Genomic DNA, 21476 nt, shown 5'->3' with positions numbered 1-21476 from the left:
GTCCTGCCAGACCATTTCTGGCAGGACCTGTTGAGGTCCCTCTGAAAAACAGCACAATTCTATGGTGTTTCAGCCATTCCTCCCAGTTTTGTATCATAAGAGTACTTGCTGAGGGAACTACCCTGATCACTAATGAAGACGTTCAGCTGGACTCATACCACCAATCTCCTCTGATACCCACTAGCCAGGACATTCAGCCATTTTTCAATCCAGCTCAGTGTTTGCTTATCCAGCTTCTTTATGAGAAGACAGTGCCAAAGGTCTCACTGAGTCAGGGCAGAAAATAGTCACTGCTCCCTCCTCCTCTACCAAGACAGTCATTTTGTCACAGAAGATTATCAGGTTGGTTAAGAATTACTTCCATTGGCAAATCCATGCCAAATGACCAACTCCTTGTCCTTCATGTGCCTGGAAATGTTTCCAGAATTAGCTGTTCTATCATATTCCCAGAGACTGAGAAGAGTCTGAGTGGCATTTAGATTCCTGAGTCATTCCTCCCATTTCTGAAGATTGGAGTGATGCTTTCCTCCAGTCTTCAGGCATGTTTTCCAATTGCCAATTTTTTCAAAAGTAATTGACCGTGGCCTTGCAGTGACATCACAGCCAGGCCCTCAGTATGCCTGAGTGAATCCCATCAGGTCCCATGGATTTATGTGTGTCCAATTTGTTTAAGTAAATCCCTAACCCAATCCTTTTCCACCAAGAGACTTTCTCCAGACTTTCACCCTGTCTCTGGGACCCAAAAATTCCAAAGACCATTCATGATCACACCCAATTTTTCTTCTTTCAAGGTCCTTTAGCCAGTCCTTACAGGGAGGCTGTTTGCTGGATTGAATAGAGTTTATTGGTATCTTTCTTCTACTGAAGAGTCCGTAATTCTATTCTCATGACAGCCGAGTACCAGGGAATAACCTTGACCTGCTGGCTATGTCACTACAGCTGAGGATAGCCAGACATCACTGATGACACATATTTGTCACAAGCTTGCTGCTTACTAGGATCCCAGTTCAAGAAAGATGTTACAGCCCAGGGACAGCTGAGTACAACTACAGAGCATTATTCTGTGGCATATTCTCCTGTGGCTGGGGCCATAGTCCCAAAGCAGCCAACTGTCCACTCAACTTGAAATTACTAAATTAGCCAAGTTTTCTTACCAGTACACTTCCTAACAATTCACAGAAGTATGCATTTGATAAAATGTTCTTATTTGGTGGCTACTGTGGCTGCAAACTCTGCTTGCTTAGTCAGCCCCTCTTTCTACTGTCCAGTTTTTGCACTGGCAAACCATTTGGTTTGGTGGCCAACCAAAGGCAATACTACTTTGGCACTGGCAAACACAGCTGCTCATAGGTAGCATGAACAAACAAGACATGGAGAGGGGAAAAAACACAGCCAGAGGAGGGACATGAACAGTCATTCCCTCAATATAAAATTATCTCCTTTCTACACATTTTTGTTTTAGTGACCCAATTACCTTCTTGTGAAATTAAAGATTGTCCTTCAAGTTTAGTTGCTTCTAAGTACATCTGCAGTGGCTTGTAATTCTCAGAAGAAATTTGAATTACACTTGAAATGTTAATCCCAAGGTCAGCCAAGACAGGCAACAACTGAAGATTGGGGAAGCCCAGAATGATAAAGTAATGATGAGCACCATCATCTGGTTCATCATCTGTTCAAAACACAACAAAAACAGATTGGAGTAAGAACATTCGTCAGCTAAACAAAATAAATTTTTTACTTGACTACATGGGGTAATGCAAATGAACGTCAGAGAAACAGTTCTTTTATAATCTCATTCGAACAATTACATTTAAATACAATTTACATGTAAATTCAAAAATTATGAGCATAAGACTCAGGTCTTCTGCACCAAATCACCTAGAACACAGCAGGAAGAATACAAGTCAGAAGTAATAATTGTTTGGAGAAGGACCAGGAGAAAAACTGCAGAAGCTGATTACAATCAGAATGTTGTAGCAGCATTTCTGTAATTGCTCTTCTCAAACGAGTTCAGTGTCAGGGCATATCTACATACTTGAATGGTAGTTTAAACTATCCTATTTCATCCTGCATAAAGCTGGACAAGAAGCATACACAGAGTAAGTTACAGTATCTTATATGAAAGATTACACAAGATATAATAGTTTCAAAGAATTAGTTGCAAGTATCAGCTGACTCACTGCTGACTCCTCCCTACCCAGCAGGTTAATGTTCACTAGATATAATGTTCAATAGATATATATTGGCAAAATCCTCATCAGCTGGTAATACCAGCTCACACTTGTCCTTTTAGCTGGCAGGGGATATCCAAATTCATACTAAAGTGCAGATGAGAAGTTTCATTGAGTGCCTGTTCTATTTGGGCTTATCAGTTATGTAGAAATGTGCATAGCAACATTTCAGTATCAAAACAAAAAGTTAAGCATGATATAAGTAGGAATGAACTCTCTAGAAGCTCTAGAGTTGTGTAGTTTCCTTTCACGCCTTATGGAGAAATACAGGTAGTAAAACAGGTATCAGGTGATTTAATTCATCCAGTACAGTTATTTATCCTAAGTTAGTAGAAACTCCTGGCTAAAGGTCCTCCATCAATGCTGAAACACACAGTGCTAGTGCAGACGAACCCAAACTAAAAGCAAATCACAGCTTTATACTCCAGCATTAAGATCCTTTATTATGCTTACTAACACATCGCATATCCAAGTGCTTTAGTGATTCCTCAGCTCGTGGGACTCATTTACCCAAAGAAGGAAAAAGGTAGCCTGGCATCAACATCTGTCTGTGCTCAGATATATGTCCAGGGTTGTGCAAATGCTGCTACTACCTGGAGCTCTCTGTTGCTTGTAATATTAGCTAAACATACAAAATAACAGAAATTTAGAGGAAGCAGCCACCACAGTCCAGCACGTATATTGCATAAAGCGAAAATCAAAACCAGAAGAAAACTAGCTTATTATTTCATTCCTAGTACTGAAACTGAAGTACATAAATTTATGTCTGTTACTGCAGGAAGAAAAGATATAAGCACACACTAGACATTAATAATATTTTTTAAAAAAGACAGGTGTCTGCATAGTCACTTAGAGAGATCTAAAAGTTCCAATGCATACAAGCTGAAGACTGTCTGCCATTTGGAAATTATACCTAAGATTATGCTAATAATAATGACAAGTGGATACCATCAGTCAGTTCTAATTATCAGTGACCAGTCCATGTGCAAAAGAAGAAAGATATTACAGTAAGTAATCTCAAGATTACTCAAAAGCAGAAATGTTTAATTTCAGAAAGGTGATAATGTATTAGGGATGAACGATAAATTGACTGCTACCAGAAACAGATATAGACTGTCTTTGAATTTAAGGCATGGTCTTTTTTTTTTTTCTTCTTTATTTATTTATTTATTTATACAGCTACATTAAAACATATTTAAAGAGGGGAGGCTTAGATTGGATGTTAGGGAAAATTTCTTCACTGACAGGGTAGACAACTCTGTCAGCTCTGTTTGAAATAATAGTATAAGAAGAAAGCCACCTTTGGATACTGACACATTTATTTATTCCAAAATCTTTCTGCAGGATAAGTTTTCCATAGGATTTTTTAGCTACTTTCTTGTAGTTCATATATGCCCAAACATTTTGATGCTGACATGCCACACATAACTTATCTGTATTTTACTTCTTGGACTGCACAATCCACCCTAACACTGAGCAGTATACAGTGCTCTCTTCAAATGCAAAGTGGCAAAGCTTTGATATTGCGAAATAGATCTTGACTTTTCAGCACGGAACAAAACAAAGTACTCCAAAGGTTTATCAGGAGTATATCATCATATTTTACATACCAATGTATTTGTCTTCCACTTCCACTTCTCCTCGTTGTTTCAATATGGTGTCTTTTTTAACAGGGGGTGCTCCCGATGACTTTTTTCCTTTACTTGTTTTTCTAGATGTCTTACTGGGAGATTTAGATTTTCCTTTCTCTTTTTCTTTTTGCTGCTGCTCTGCCTGACAAGATGAATAAATGAAGTTCTCATTATAGCCTTTGTGCAGAACAAAAGTCAGACTGTTGTAAAACTTTAGGTGTTCAAATTTTTATTTTAACACTTTTCCCTCTCAGCTGCTATAATGTTCATGTGGTGGAGCTTTATTGAACACCCTGCTTTTTCCTACTCAAACACATAATTCAGTTATTTATATGTTCTTACTCATAATGCTAAGACTGAACATTAAAAATGAAACTGCAAAGGCAGGTAGACATTATACCCATCAAACTAACAAAATGCATATAGGTAGAAAGGGGTGTAAAAAATCCTTGTGCCTTAGTTACTTCCACTACAGCACTTGCACCAGCCAGAAAACTTCCTTGGACTGAGAGGAAATATGGCAAAAATTCAATATCTGTTAATATCTTTAACATCTCTGTTAACACTCTTGACTATGGTGTAAAATGGTACCAGCACTATTTTCCTTTGGTGTAAATATCTGTCTAATGTAAACTAGAACCAAGAGTCATGTGTTCATTTCACACAGGATATTACTCAACCATTCTCATTATCTTCAAACAAAAACACCTACCTAAAGCTCTTTCCAGTAATTTAAGAGTACAGGATGAAAAAAGATTTTCTAAGTATCCCAAAGCCTCACACTATAAATAAAAAAAATCAAGAATCTGTCTAAAAATTAAAAAACAAAACAAAAAAAATATAAGGTAAAGTAGGTTGTGTAGAGCAAGAAAGTCTCCACCTTATTTTCATCCAGCAGATATAGTACATTCAAACTATGCAAAAATTACATTTCAGAATTATAAAGCTATATAAAATAAAATAAAAATAAAACCTACAGTGACAACCCTGCTGATGTCACTTTAAAGCCGAATAAAGCAATTAGGAAAGCCTTTCATGCAAATGAGAGAGGGTAGTTAACTCTACATAGTTGCTTTCCCTAGATCCAGCTGAAAAGAAGATTTTCCAGCTATGGAAGTTGTATTTAGTTCAAAATCAAAATAAAATATTTTCCTGCTTTTCCCTTCCTTCTTGAATTTATTTTCTGTAAAATTTAGAAATGTCTTTGACAGATTCTTGAAACTATTTCCACTGTGTAATGAAGGATTTGGAGGCTTTCATTATTTTATTTCAAATTTGTTCCACCTTTGACATTTCAAATTAGAAATTTTGATAGTACTACTTTGAATTCTAAGCTGATGAACACACCAAACAGATGATACAATCATCATGCCACAAAGTTCACAATCAACTTCATCTATTGCATCTGCATCATTTTCAGTAATTCTTAAATAAGCAGAGGCATTTCTGGACTTGCCAAGATTCTAACAAAGAACACTGCTTGACCTTAATACTTTAAAAAGTAAAGGCCTCTCCTTTCTTGGACTCTTCAATTTGCCTTTCAGTGTCATATTTCTTCTTGCCTACAAGTTGCAGCTTTTTGTGGAGTTTCTAATAATCCATTAACTGCTCCAATTTTGTTATTTTAAGCTTCGCCTTACAAAATTTTACTACCTCAGTTTTCTAATTCAGAGACACTTCTCTTCTGCGTAATATTTTAAATACATACACCTGTCAATTCATGACAAGCTTGTGCTCCTAATGAAATACAGAAATTTCCTAATACCTTCTTTTTCGTTATTTACATGTTGTATTAGTTCTGCTGATCCATTCTATTAACTGGTATGTATTTAAAAAAAAACAAGGACAGATATATTTGCTTTCTGAGAACTGATTTGTGAGGAAAATCCTGTTTTCAACACCCAGATTGTTGGCAACAGAACTTGTATTGTACAAGCCAGTTGGAAAGGATTAAAATGTCATGGCAGCCAATTTAGAGATAGAACTCTACATTAGAAGTCAGTTTCTGTCCTCTCTGTGCTGCAGAGCATCTTCATATCCAAGGGCCTTCCAATTCTTGACTCTGTCCTCTTGTGTTTGCCTGTCACACATTGATATAGATACAATTCAAAGGAGGTGACAACTTTTGCAGACAGTTTGGCTAAAACACAGAAGTAACTATAAGTGCCAGAGACTCTTCAACCTTCAACACTGACTACCCTCAAATTAGCCAGGGAAATAAAATTGCAGTTACAAGATGAATTTTGTTAAATCAGAGCTCTGTAGACTCCATTTTAATACTGAAGTGCCATTAAACTTCAAATTTTTGTTTAACAGTTTACTTACAAGAATTTACTGCTATCTAAAAGAAAAGCCATTTTTTCTCAATTCACTATTAACAATCTATTCTATAACTTCAACCTCTTGATTTCTTTTCAGATTGAAAACACCTGACTTTTCTCATATTCTTCATATATTTCTGTGGTTTAAATGATCATTTCCTAATAAATTGACTTCTGTGCAAACAGGACACAATTTTAATGGGATCACCTAGCATTTAATGTCCTTGTGATTGTGTGCTATGCTTCATCCACCAACTACTCCCACAAATAAAATTGCTGATAAAGAAATTTACAGACTTTTCAGCTATACAAAATCCATTAAACTATTTTCTGCTTGCATCTTTTTACATGCACAGACTGCTTAGGTCTCCATGTCATCACACTTCGCATTATAGCTTTTGATCAATTAACATGGTAAACTTACTCCAGCAATTATATGATTTTCTGATAATTAACTGACTTTCTCCAGTTTCATGAATGTTTGTTGGAAAAGGACTATAGTAAAACCAACTGTTCAGTAAGCTGTTGAAACGTACCACTGACAACTCCAAAAGATGTTAGAAATAAATTAGAGGTCTGATCTGTGATTCTGTGCAAACTTGGTGAAATTCCTCCTAGAACACATAAGCAATCTGTCTGAGCCAATCTTGGAGCTAGTAATGATGACCTTGGAGACAAATGGAAGCAAGTTTTGTGAACACTGGAAAATGCGGTACCCGGTTCTAAGAAGCGGACTTCAAAATACATACTGTTTTGAGAGAGTTCAGAGGAGGGGAACATGCATAATCAAAAATGAACAAACATGACACATATTTGGGTTTGTTTAGTTAAATATGTAATAGATTTCTGTAGAATGGAGTGCAATGTTGTCCCCAGACACAGGAAGAACTGAAACAGGTTTAAATGAGAGCTGGATTGGTAGGATCAGAAACCTTTTTCAAATGCGTGTGTTGCAGAGGTGGATCAGAAACAATACTGATTGCCATGGAAAAGCAAAGACACAGCACTGGAAAGTTTTAAGAAAAGGTTCTACAAACATTGGAATAGTTTATGTAAATGTTACCCTGCCCTAGAGCCGGAGGATGGAAGAGATAACTTATAACTTCTCCAAATTCCCTCCAGAGAGAAGATTCATAACAAGAACTCTGTCATAGTCTGCTCTGTGTCTATCCTTGATATCTCCCAAGTAACAACCTCTCCTACCTTTACTTCAGCAGGGATACATTCAGCAGAAGCCTGTTCCTAGCTCTGTTTTCTATTCCTCCTAAGACTCAGCTAAGCCACTACTGGCAATCTAGTAAAGACTTCTTCCATAGTTTTTTTTTTTTCTTTTTTTCCCTCATGTTCTCACTGGCATTTCAGTAATTGAGAACTTCATCCACAAAATCTAATCAACTTAAAAAAATATTTCTAATCACATTTCTCTTCAATTACAGTTCTAGAAAGCCAAAAATGAGAAGAAAGCTGAATTTATGGAAGCAACACCAGAATAGAAGTGTCTTCAAAAATGTAATGCTTCTAGGGCATACTGTAGTACCTTCTTTTCCTCTTCTCTTTTCTGAAGATCCTTCTGTTTGAAACAAAGCAATTGAAATTTCAACAGCTTTCCAGTTAGTGTCACAGGAATTTCTTCACCCATGTCCAGAAGGGTTTTGGCTAATTCTACCACCTGCAAAGGAAAAAAAAAAATCACAGCAAAACTACTACTTGCATAGTTTTAATACTGCACTCGACTCATATTTATTTGCATGCTGAAATGAGGAAGTGTTATCTCACACTGTATAACGTGTGGGTCAAAATAGCCACATTTCCAGGAAAAACAATGTATCAGTAAGACACAACCATTATTCTTTGGTTCCAAAGACCTCAAATAAAGTTATATCAGCTATAGTATGAGATAAAACTAGAATGGAAAAAACCTTCTATGATTTATGAGAAAGTCAACAGACACAGAGTTCTCACAGGAAAACATAATTTTCTTTAAGTTTTAAACAAAGAAACAACATGAAGCAACTACATATTATAAAGTAATAAATTAAAAATCACATAACAGATAGCAAATCAAGGGGAATAGTTTGCGGTACTGTTTACAAAGTGGCCAGTCTGAGGGACTGGCCCTAAATGAAAGATAAAAACTTCTTGAAGGGAATTTGAGAGGGTCTGTCTTGGTGAAAACACACCCCCTCCCTGTGTAATTCTGATTCTGTTGGTATGCAGCCTAATTGGGGTGAAATAAGGCTATTCAGTTTTCTTAGGGTGATGACAGCAGCGGGAACATACAGCTGCATTGTCCAGATGTGTGGCATTGACAGGCTGTTTTATGACTATGTTTTTTACAGCTTGTTTCCACTAAATTTCATACAACTCACTAACATCTGGGCCGTTTTCCTTGGAGCCTCATAACCACTTTATTTACTGCGAAAAAAATAAAATAACATAAAAATACTGTTAAAAAGTTGTTATATGTTTCTTTTCACTTGTGTTGTCTCTGTAATAAAGTTCACCTACATAGGAAGCGCTGCTGAGGAATAATATAACCATAATATTTTCTTACTTTTGTTTTTAAGCAACCATCAGCTTTATTTATAACCATGGGCTGAATTAGGTGTTACTCAAATGTTCTGACATGTTTCTCTTTTCTCCTTATGAGCAATTACAGTTGGGCACATATGGTGTCAATTTTGCTTGCTAACACTGAGACAATGAAGGTGCACACTGCATCTCACTGAACTGTGTCTTGTCTAATGCAAACACCACCATTAGCTTTGAGCTTCCATAGATTTGTGCCTAGCTTAGAAATTTTCACCTCTCACCTAAATGTAGCCACTAAAATGCTTCTCTGAATAAAGCAGAGCCAAAACAGAATCCAGACTATTATATGCCAAATTATTGTTTCATGCAAACGAAAGCAAGGAGCAGAAAAATAAATGTCTTAAAATTCAGATTTTTCCCAAGTCACATAACAGGGAGAAAAACCAAAACATATACTTCTAAAAACCCTTCCAAAACAATCCTGCTCCTGAAACACAAATGATCTAAATAATTTGAAATCTAATGATCTTCACATACACAAAGGAAGATATATCATGATTAAGATGAGTTTTGCTTTGCATGTTTTGTACTCAAAGTAAGACTGGTCACTAGCTCAACAAGCCAATCATAGAAGGCTTCTGGAAAGACCCACTGACATCAGAGCCACAGCAGAAAATCAAGGACATGTTAAGAACAAGACTTAGAAATTACCACAGACTGTGTGCACACTAGGAACTACTAATTATTCCAGGAAAAAGTAGTCACACAGAGATAGGCACACAAATCTGCACTCTGAAAGAAAGATACTTTGGTAGAAATATCATAGTAATTTCCCTCAGAGAGAAAAATTCTCATAAAGTTTTTTTTTTTTTCAGAATTGATGTTAACAGTCTATGGAAAGTGATGCTTCTTGGCCTAACGTAGATGGGTTGCATATTTCTTGAAACACAATAGAGGGGAAATGGAGGGATTCTGGAAGGATTCCTGAAAAGTGTAAATATAGTAACCCAGCTTGATGGCCATTGTGAAAATAACGTTGTGAAATAAATAATGAATTTATTGTTCATGGAAGAAGAAAAAATTGCTTAGATTGTTAAACCTCACTCTTCCTGTGAATTTTAAAGCATTTTACCAGTCAAAAGCAATGCATAATAATTATTCCTGTATTGTAGACAGAGAATACAGGAATGAAGAAACTTGATGAAGTAGAGTGGGGAGGAAGGACAAATTTTCGTATGTGAGCCATGAAAGGTATGGCAAAAATATTTAACAGGAATACATTCCATGACTATGGAAAGAGATCACACAAATAAAACAAAGACAGAACGAGTGCACTACATTTGGCAATACAAAGAAAGCAAATATCTTTTCATGCAGAAATGTAAAATATGCTTTATACAGGAGGAAATTAAAACCAATCCTAAAGACAGAAAATAGTTTAATCCATGCACAGTAGATGAAAGAAATTAAATTTATTACACATCCATATTTACTTCATCTGTGGTCCTGTGAATTATGCAGGCACCTGACAAAAACGGTTAAAAATCTACTGAGCATCAAGTGAAAAAAAACCAAACAACCAAACAAAAACCTCAAGACAAAAACTGGGTTGGAATACAGAAGGAAGTTTTTTGGATACTATGAAGTGGATTTGTTGCAGATTGGCTATACTTCATCCCACCAATGATGATCTTTTTCTTATGTGAGAAACCATGGAAACTTGGATGGATAAACTGAGTTAGGTAGGGCCTCTTTTCCTTTAAAGCAAGAGGAAACAGCATTCCTCACACAGCAGGGGTCACACGGGTGAAGTGCAGAAAGGCTTTGGCGATGCAGTATTTGATCTCATATGGTGGCAGTATGAATCATGCAGAGATTTAGCTGTCTGGTGCAAAGGGCATGTATTTTGAGCCACTCAAACACTGCATGAGAGCTTGTAAGTGACCCTATGCTATTGACAGATGTCAGCGCCACTGAGATAGGAGATAGGTCATAAAAGTTAGGGAAACGTTTAAAGCCAGAGTCATTGTGCTATCTTTCTTTGAAATGCCTCTTTTTCAACATACAAAACCATTGTGGCTGCCAAATCATAATCAGAAAACCTTGCAAAAAGATAAATTAGATTATAAACTTTTACAGCTTTATTACTACCTGGCAGCAGTAACATTGCTTGCTATGAGCAGTGGTTCACTGCTTGCCTACTTCACAGTATAGTTCTCCCATACCCAGAGTGAGCTTTCTAAAGGCCTGTCTTCCCTCTTGTTCTTGAAATTGAAAGAAATCCAGACCATCACATATGCCTCAGACTCATATAACACTTCCTAAAAGAAACATCATAGTTCCAAGAAGAACCAAATAACTAAAATCCCTTAGTTGCCGACACAGTTCAAGTGAATTTGAAGCAGCATAGTCATCAGTCAAGAGGCTCTATGGGTTACACAACCAAGCTGGTAATTACTGTTCAGATGTATTTTCCTGAGCAAAGTAACAAAAGCAGGGGAAAAAAGTGATTTTATCTTATTACAATCTGCTGTCAGTCCTATGAGTCCTGCAAGCAACTTTCAAGGCAGACTAGGGGACAAAAGCTGCATGTGTCATGCTGATAACTGCTTTTTCTAAAGGCTTCTTTACGCATACTCTTAAATATTTCTGACTCTGCCAGTGTGATTTCATTGACTAAAGCATACTACAAGCAATCATATTGAAAGAATATCAGGAAGGATCTGAGCTAATGGAAATAACTTCTTCTTTCAGATGACACCTCCAGTGTGTTGAAATAATTCATTTTTTCATATTCAACCGTTCACCTAACTTCATTTTAACTCTCAAAACCTCTTCCCACCTATTATGTCAAAAGACCACTTGCTTAATTATTATCTTTCACTAGTGAATTAGTGACTCACAGTTCAAAGAGAGCTTAAGGACTCACATAAATCAATAAATCAATTGCATATCTGAGCAGAGCTCCATATAATGCTTATGTATCCACAAGGCAGACTGTAAAACCTAAGATAAGCCAAATAAGCAATCCTTGTTAAACAGTGAATATGTATTCCAGAGAAAACAATTAATTAAAATAAAAATAATTAAAGTGGATTTGATGACTCCTTGTACCCCATGGAATCCTTCTGAACTAAACCTACTATACTGAAGCAATACTGAGCAAATATGAACGCTGTTCATGTGCTAAATATCTTCCTTTCTTTTGTGAGAACATTTCTCAAAGCAGAAGCAAATGGTTGCTTGTACTCTGGAAAAATAACTTGTCACTCATATGAGTGAGTCTGTTTTTTGCCAAAACACAACACAGCTTGATCTGGTTAGCAGAAACCTATTAGAATTATTCATTGTAAGAAAGTCTGTTCTCTAAACCTCTCTCTACAGAAAATCTGCAACCTGAGGGGATATTTTAACTGTTTTAATCTCAGGGATGCTCTGTGAGAATTTTCTAACACGTGTACAGCATTATGTAAAGTATTTAAATAATGTTTAAGAAAAACAGAAATGGTGAATAACCTAATTTCAGTAAAAATGAGAAAATACATTACATAAAAATAAGGAGGGCTTTATTAGAGAGCTCATTCAAGAGCGCTCACTCTCTGAGATGTGCACCTCCTATGGCTCTCTGACCATTAGCTACTATGAAAACCAAACTGCTTTAAGGGATACAAATATCCAGTGATTAGAAAGGTCAGGCATTAGCAATGCTATCTCAGGAAGGGGCTCTATGCACAAAGGAAGGTTTTCTCACATGACCTTTGATATATCTGTTTTCTTTTAACAGTGATTGGGGGACAATAGTTGAAACAGCATTTAAGTGATTTCAGAAGAACCCCATCAGAACCCAGACCCTTTTAGAAAAAGAGGACAGGCCAGTCTGTTGTGATTTGTGCTCAGATGAAGGCATATATTGCTATGATCAAATACTGAAATGTTTACATTTCAGTGGGATGAATCTGCCCAGTAAATCTTTCCATTATGGCACAGAATATTTTCAGCTTCTGAGAAGTAAATTGTCTCCAGAAATTTCAGCCAACTGAATCCACACAATGAACACCACAGAGCTAAAAGATTTAGTCACGCTTCTCTAACATTGAATCTGGCTAGAAAGAGAACCCAATCAGAGGTGGAACAAAAAGATTAAGAAAGAAAATTGCCTCATCAAACCTTGTGCTCGCAGTACCCATCCAACTACATCTTGACAGAGATCAAGCCACGTCAGAATATTTGGGCCAGGTAGTTACAATAGTCTTATAGACTTGGCACCACAAAACTGGGCAGGATCTTTCCACCTTGGTTGGTCCAGCTTTGCAACAGGGCTTTGAGTTTGTTTGTTTGTTTGTTTTTTTTAATTTGGTGACAAAGGATTCTGAGATTAGTTGCTCTACTGGAGAAAATGTCATATACTTTATTGTCCTTAACGAACCTATTACAGTCTCCCAAAAACTCTGAAGACAGAGACAGAAAAAAAAAACCAGAAGACAGCATTGCCTTTGGCTACTTCAGAGAGTCCCTCTAACAGTTCAAGGATGACATTCTCACAGACATAACTGCTGTTTCCTTTAGTTACACAGACATTTCAACAAAACCTGCACAGGAAAAGCAGAAATTTGATACCAATTTGCATGTATGCAGGAACTCTTGTAATCTGTGAAGCAAACCCAGTCTCACCAGTGTTCTGAAGCAGATTTTAAATAGGTAGATGAATTTCAAAAGGTTATCAATTGTCTTTCCTAGAAAATAAATTGCTAGCAATTTGAGTATTACAGATGGCCTCAGTTCAAATAATTACAACTAACAGTAATAAAATAATAATAATGCATGTTTCTAAAATCTTAGCTTTTGGACTATGAAGAGTCACTATTCTGAAATGAAACTAGAAGACGTACATATCAATTGCCTCATGTAAATAATAGAACCTGACCTCTCAGATTTTAGGAAACAAAATTAGAAAACACAGATTGTTTTCCTGCTCAAGCTCAGAACTTTTTTCCCCCAATTTTAACATTTAGAAATGCTAAATGAACAATGACACATTGTTCCTGGAAAGGGATATTGAACTGGAGACACTTAAACTGACTGCGAACATCAACAATTTATGGAACTGCCTGCTTTATAGCAACAGTGGTTTCCTCTCATGGAATAATTAATTCTGAATGGAAGGCACACAATTTGATAACTTAAAGGACTACAAGGCCAAGTGGCATCAGATGCTCTGACAATGGCAAAGGCTGATACAAAGACATGCTAAACTTCAATTAACAAATTCTTTCTCTAACATCCTTTTAAGCAGATTGACCTAAATCCTGGGAACCAGCAGGTAAAGTAGTTAAACCTTTCTCAGAAGATAAGACACTAAATATCTCAGGTAAATATACCACCTCATTTAGTGGATAATTTATAAAACATCCTATACTCCATATTATGAACAGGTAGGAGCTTGGTAACAAATAGAAAAGAGCTGAAAACAGATGAGTAGATAACACTCACAGCAGGATTTAAAGTCCCTTAACCTCCCCTGAAGCCAGTACCTCCCTAAAAGGTATATTCAATTAACAACAATTCCCAAGAGTACACATCAAACCTGCGTGTATCCACAGTGTAAGGGCCAAGTCCTCCTGCAATAAAATTCTCTTCACTTGCATCCACACAACATCACTTGACAAAGGTTGACTGGAGAACTGCTCCATTTCATTATAACATTTAAGAGTGCAGTATGAAATTTATTTTGTACTGGAATGAAAAATAAAATTAAGTTTATGTATCCTTCTAACCATTCAGCATGGCTGCCAAAGTTGTTTCTAGTGTCAAATCCTCTCATGAAAAGAGTGACACCGGGTAAGTCTGGCTCCTGAGCTATTCCATTTTACACTAACTGCTAAAATTAATTTTGTTCCATTGGAATGAAAACAAAATCTTGCTAACTTGTATTAAGAACAGAATTCTATTTACATGCATATATAGAGCGAGAAGGTTTGGTTTTGATAGGGCTGTCTTTACTTTTGAGAAAGCCTAATCCTGACCACAACTTGGTGTTGTGTCAAAATCTATACAACTACACAAAAATAGGAAGGCTTTGATTATGTTTCCACAAGAAATAAAAAGAAATAAAATGTCTTTCTTAAAAACACTCCTGACTAACATAATGTTTGAAACATTTTTCTTGAGTGCCCCATATCCTGGCTACTACTGAATTTGGTCTTCTCCCAGTGCCAGACAATTCTTCTGAGCTTGTACTTAAGTGAAAATATTCCTTCCCATAAATGTTATGTCTCTGACATTAAATGTCCCCTTTCACATCAAGCTAAACTCAACATTTTTGATTTTTTTCAGCCCCAGAAGTTTACTAAAAGGAACACAAATATATTCATACTCCATGTCTCTACTGCTACCCTCCCTTTTTTTATTTTTCTGAAAATATTGTTAGACACAACAATGAGAGTCCAAAAAAGGGACACAGACAATAGAACGATATAAGGTAATAGAAAGGTCTAAGGTTTTTAAGACCTACTGAAGAGAGGATATTCAGAAAGAGAACATCTTTTCTTAACTTTTTTAAAAATGAAATTCATGCCATTGGGGTGAGTAATAGAAGGCAGTTTTGAGTAATTTTACACATGCATACACATTAAAACCATATATTTTAAATATATCTATTACCTAATTATAATTACATAAAATAATATAATTATAGATAATACAATATACAAATATATATAAATTTCATAATAGTAGGAGCATTTATCCCAAGAAACACACACTCAGTTCCAATCGAAAATGGACCTTCTCTCTACATCATAACGCGATTAGGGCTTCAAAAAATCTTACCAGCACCAACCCTTACTTCATAAGCCTACACTCTACACATTTCTAGCAAAACATAAATTCACAGGAATGCTTGCAAAGTCCTTTACATCCACTGCTTCCTGGCTAAATTTATTTCATTTTTTTCAACTTGGGCTTGTTAATTGTTATTTTTAATATCCTACAAAAGTTCTTAATATCTTGATTATATATTTTGTGTTGGAAGTGACAGGAGAGAAATCTGTTTCATGTACACCCAGAAAACTCAAGGCTTCTTCTGTATCTGCTACAGTCTATTGCCTATTAAGGCAAGAAGTACTGTGAACACTATGCACTTTCCCAAGGATTATGGCATCACAATCTTAGGGGAAAAAACAACAACAGTAACAATAAACCCAAAGAAAAAGAACCCAAATCATGTATGACATAAATAATTTTAAAACAATAAGATTCTATTTCTAACCAATTACCTTTTAGTCCCTTAAATGAGCTGTACAAAACATGAGCTAATTAAGATTTAAATGCAAGCACTCAACTGAACTGGGCTTTAATGGCAAAACTATGCATATTATGCTTGGCAATAGAAGGACCTTGTTTGGGAATCTCTTTGGTTTGTTTATTGAAACTGCACAACTAGTTGATATCTCAGTATGCCTGGTGATAAGGGTTGGTTGTTATATATCTTGACAGTGAGCCTGGAGCTTCTCCTGCATTTATCCATCCAGAGGTTTGAGGTTTCTGAGCTGACACTGCTGCCTTGTTAGCAAGGAGGTAAAATAAAGTGAGGTTTTGTATGAAAACAATCTGCCATGCAGATCTGGAACAGGAGAATCTAACAGGTCCTGTGTTCACCCAGGGATGGTAAAAAGTAGGATGATTCTGAAAATTCTGAATAGCCATGATTTTGTACTATCTTCTGTTTAAATATTTACTGTTCCAGCATGTGATTTGAAATGTAATGTTTGTTTGCTCATCACATGGGAATATCAGAGACAATTCACATAAACCAGCTGGGATTACAAGATCCTGGAAACTGTAATTTAAAATAGTAAAAAATTAGTATTTCAGATTCAATGGAGAAAGGAAAAAAAAAAAAAGAGACAACAGATGCCAGCAGAGATAAGGATGAGTTTATTTTTTAACTGTATCAGAGAAAAAAAGAATCAGTAACCATGGCATTGTCTGGTATTAAATTGAAACAATAGAAGAGTCAATATAGATGCAGGAAAAGTTTGGCTAATCAGTGATTATTCTGCTTTATATTCAGAAAAAACCCAGAGATTTGAGATGATGAGATGGTTATTTCATTAAAAGCAATTATTTAAAACTGCATCAATAGAAAATTGCAAAAAGGCAGCTTTTTAAGCCAGGAATACCAAAAATCAGTAGACCTGGACAATGTAATCAAAGTATTAAAACCAGGAAGCTGAAGAATTCTTTGGACTACAAGTATTGACTTTAACCATCTCTTGGAGAACAAGGGCAGTTTTACAGCAAATAAAAGAAAATATCACATCAACACTTAAAAAAGGGAATTTTGAATAATTTATATACTGGCAATGTAATGTTGATCACTGCAGAACAACAAAGGAGATGTTATTTCCTTAATGTCCTAAAAGAGGATTTAAAAGACAATAAATAAAAGGAGGGTAAAACAATTATGAATTCTATTTTGTTCTTTTTTAAAAAAAAATAAGGAGGCCTTTTCACAAAAATAATAGCTTTCTATGGCAAGGCTGCAATTCTATTTGAAACAGAAAATATGATAATATGAAAATCAGAATTCCCTACTCTCTGTAGTCTTGGATAGGAAGGAAAGAAAAAGAGGAGAAAAAGGACATCATTGTGTTGGCATCACTTAAACTTATAAAGAGTGTAGGTTTAAAAAAAAAAAAAAAAAAAATTTGCTAGAAACTTTCAACTCCACCAAACATGTCCAGTGCAACTGAGGTCCAAAGCCTAGGGAATCCATTTACCTTTTCCTTTCTAATACGAATGCCTTCTCCAATCACCTCCTCCTCCTCCTTCCTGTAAGTTATGCAATATATATATATTTAATTATGCACATACACACACCCAAACACACACACACACACATGTATATATATATCTCATTCTGCTATGCCCAAGATTTTTTCTACTTGTACCTATTACTGTTCTCATGGAATCATATGTCTAGGGAGGAATACTGGAATGCACTGCACACTGCTCATGCTATCTTCCATCCTGAAAATGCAGGAGATGCCAGCAGAGTTAGGTATCAACCTGGTGATTAACAGCTGAGAAAAACTTATTTACAACTGATTTATGCTTCTCCAGGCTCATTGAATTCCAGGATGAGAATGGGACACAATTTGGATTTCGCATCAGATCTGAAAATGTTTTTCAGCTTGGCAACTATAGCAGGAACTTTGCTGGGAGAAACAATACTTAATATATTAATTCTTGTCTGGCTATGGAATAAAGATTAATATTTTTAATTACACCTTTTTGGTTCCACAGGATGACTTGTCCCAGAGATGAGTCAGAGCAGCATGGAAGGACACCTCTGTTACAAGATTTTAGTTTTGCTGGCTTCTCAAGGACAAGGACATATTTTGAAGGCAACATTCTGGAATCCACAACCTAATGAAACTGCTCTCATCTCTGCCAGTTGTGCCTTTTTCATCTTCCCATGAACCTTTTTTGCATCTCAGCTTATCTGACAGAACCACAAAACTATTCCACATCTCTCTCTCTCCGATCCCTCTCTCACTCATGGCCATAACTTACTCAACTGTTCATTTCCAGCAACACTATCCATCTTCTTCCAGTCAACTCATGTGAAGGGGCCACATGAGGCTCCATCTGCTTCCATAATCACCATGGTACTACCTTGCAGCTCCAGCTTGTTTATGTATTAGTGTGGGACATTATTCCTTCTCAGAATTTCTCAGGTAACATAAAGGCAACTTTCTGTTCCCTGTCCCAGTAAGTCCAACAAAACTTCAAAATAATTCTTACAAGAAAGAGGAAAAAAAAATAAGATCCTTTAATCCACACAGCTCCTGAACTCAATCTCACGAGAAATTTCAGGGGGGAAATGGGGGAAAGAAAAAAAAAAAAAAGAAAAAATCAGCCTCATGAAGAATTCTGGTGTGGAAAATTTAGTCTTGAATAGATTTTCAAAATTCAAACTTTGGAAAAACTTGTAAGTACTTAAAGAGCACAGTAACCTGTCTCAAACTCTGTTAAGGTCACAGAAGGATTTTGCCATGAGATTAACACAGAAAAGAGAGACAGGATGGCGCTAACTCCAGGTCTGGTGGAGGCAAGATCTGGCTAGCATATCCTGGGTAACATATCTGGACAAAAATTCCCACTGTGGCAAATTGTGTAAGGAGGCAACTGCTCATAGGCATATCACCAGTCAGACAAAGATCACCCAGAGGTTTGGGAGAGATGCCATCTGCAGCCACCAGTGACCACCTAAATATTCATCTGCATACCTGAAACTTGGACTGTAGACAACATAAGATAAAGGTGGTACTATTGTCCAGGTGCTATCTCAGACCTGGGGGGAGGTTAACAAAGCCTAGGGAACAGAATGTATTGATGATAATGGACACAAATGGAGAATCCATGAGCCACAAAGAAAGCCAACTCAGCAACTGTGCTGAAATCAGCTCTGACAGAATTAAAGGTAATTCTGGCAAGGGAAGGCTGTGATCCCAGAAACCCATCAACTCAAAAGAAGAAAAAGACTGAGCATGCAGAATAAGCAGCATTAGAGGTGAGGTAATCATTTAACCAATAGCATAAGAGAACAGTGTAGCCAAGAAGCATTAATTCCTTTGTTTGCTAAAATGTAGAGATAATGAAAAGTTTTGAATTACCTTGGGACCCCCACTAACATAAAGCCCAGAGTGGAGAAGGACTAATAGGATGCTGCTGGATCCAGGGGTGGTATTATTTTCCACCTGAACTCTCTCTCTCCCCCTCTCTCTTCTATTTACAATTCATCGTTAAATAAAATCTGTACCACTGACTTCGGCATATGGTCTTGTTTGCACCTTAATTTGGGAAAAGGCATCTCTTAATAATCAGATGTTAACAACATTATCATATTTAGTAGTGGCAAAATATCTTAATTACACATGCTGTTATTAACCTTAATAGAAATGACCCAACAAACAGGTGTGTAAACAACAAGAAATACACAACTTGTTGATAAAATACATATGTTTTTAGTTGTAGGTCTTGTTAGAAAAATTGTACATGATAAATTATGAAATCTGTCGATATATTACAGGAAGCATAACATTTTCTCTTTCATATATAAGGGAAAAAATGAATTCTGTAGCATCTTTGTGAGAGAATCAGCCTATCATCATTCAATTAAGTGCTAGAATTCGTACAAAATTACCAAGCAGGACTCCTACCCCCATCAAGTCATGTAAGAGTCAGAAAAGTTTTAGACACCTAATTCTCCTGGATTTGGAAACTTTTTAGCTACACATTTATAAACCCTGCCCAGAACCTCTTCACTTTGTACAGTAAGAGTGATATGAGAGACAAAACAATAAAATGATAGAAAGCCTGAAGGGGAATAACTTAGAGCAGACAGGAGGATTTCTTTTAATATGATATATAATTAGCTTGCAATGTATCATGAGCCATTTGTTAAAGGTTCTTTACCTCTAGCCACTGCAAACTTTTGGCTGCACTGAAATTTATTAAAACCCCTGCATTTCAGTTGATGCAAAGTGTAAGACCAATGGCATGGGTAACAATATTACTACTAATACCCATAATAACCACATTACTATGCACATCATTAGTCCCAAATTCACACACATGTATCTGTCATATGGTCAAAGACCATTAAATGTCAGGAATCTCACAGTACCTCTAAAAATGAATATGGAAACTTGTGGAAAAGGCAGCACGTTGAATCCTGCCATAGAGAACTGTATGTGGCAATGATAGAAATGCTCCTCTCAGAAGAGCTTTTTGTAACCCTGTGTTCTTGCTAATCTTGTATGTGTTTATCTTTACTAGTGGAAGCAGTGCAAGCAGTGAAAGCTTTGAGTGCTCAAACTGCACATGGAATACATGTGAATATTCAGGAACAAACTCTGCCCAGAGAGGTGGGATCTTAATGCTGTGGCAACATGATCGATCTTTTAATTAGCTACAGCCTGAACGGAAACTGAGTCCAAGCAAAAGGTCAGAACAGGCATTTTATATTCTGTGTTAAAGGAGGGGAGTAAAAACACGTCTTTGAGGAGTAAAGTAAGTAGCTAATGAGACACAGCACTGACAGCTGGAATTTAATAAGTGTCCACTTCACAAGGAAAATTGCTCAAGGTAATTAAATACAGGTATCATTCAAAACTTCTGCTTAGAGCTAGACTTCAAAATCCTTCTGTCAAGTAGGACTGAAGAAGTTTTACATACCAAGTAACATAAGGGTGAATTTGCCTGGGAGGCTAGTCCTAAATGAAGAGGGTTAATTGCATAAAATTCACAGTCCTGTCAGTGGTAAATAATTCCAAAGGGACTTGTTCAGGTAGTAGCTTGGCATTACTGAAAAACAGACCACAGCTAAAAAGTACTGTTATAAAGTCCACCAAAACCTGAGACACATAAAAAGTTTATTAGTCATTGCAGAAATAAAATGCAAACAAAGTCTTTTTAGAGGGATCCAAAATTCTTTACGCTTCAGGTCTGTAAGGACTGTAAAACTCTACCTGAGAAAATTTTAAACAATCTTCTAATTAATTGCAGGATTTTATCGCCTTGCACAAGCTGTAAGTAAAACATTAACAGGGTAGGAGGAAGTACTCTTTGTACTAAGCATGATTCCAAACCCTGCTGACATAGCTCACTAGATGAATCAGGTTACATCAAACTGAGATTATAATGGGTACTAGCACACAGAATAGTGTTTCATATAGGGGATTGCATCCCCATAA

General features: G+C 36.4%; 1 protein-coding gene across 1 annotated transcript in view; it reads right to left on the bottom strand.

Annotated features, from left to right (window-relative positions):
• Positions 1-21476, bottom strand: part of SPAG17 (sperm associated antigen 17) — a 90097-nt gene that overhangs the window by 58895 nt on the left and 9726 nt on the right. Inside the window, 3 exon segments of the mRNA XM_058840462.1 lie at positions 1475-1669; positions 3842-4004; positions 7721-7852. Of these exon segments, the coding sequence (XP_058696445.1) occupies positions 1475-1669; positions 3842-4004; positions 7721-7852 (490 nt within the window).

Source organism: Poecile atricapillus, chromosome 1 (assembly GCF_030490865.1).
Source record: "Poecile atricapillus isolate bPoeAtr1 chromosome 1, bPoeAtr1.hap1, whole genome shotgun sequence".
Taxonomy (NCBI): Eukaryota; Metazoa; Chordata; class Aves; order Passeriformes; family Paridae; genus Poecile; species Poecile atricapillus.
Note: the sequence above shows the minus strand (reverse complement) of the source record. Positions and strands in the feature narration are given on the sequence as shown.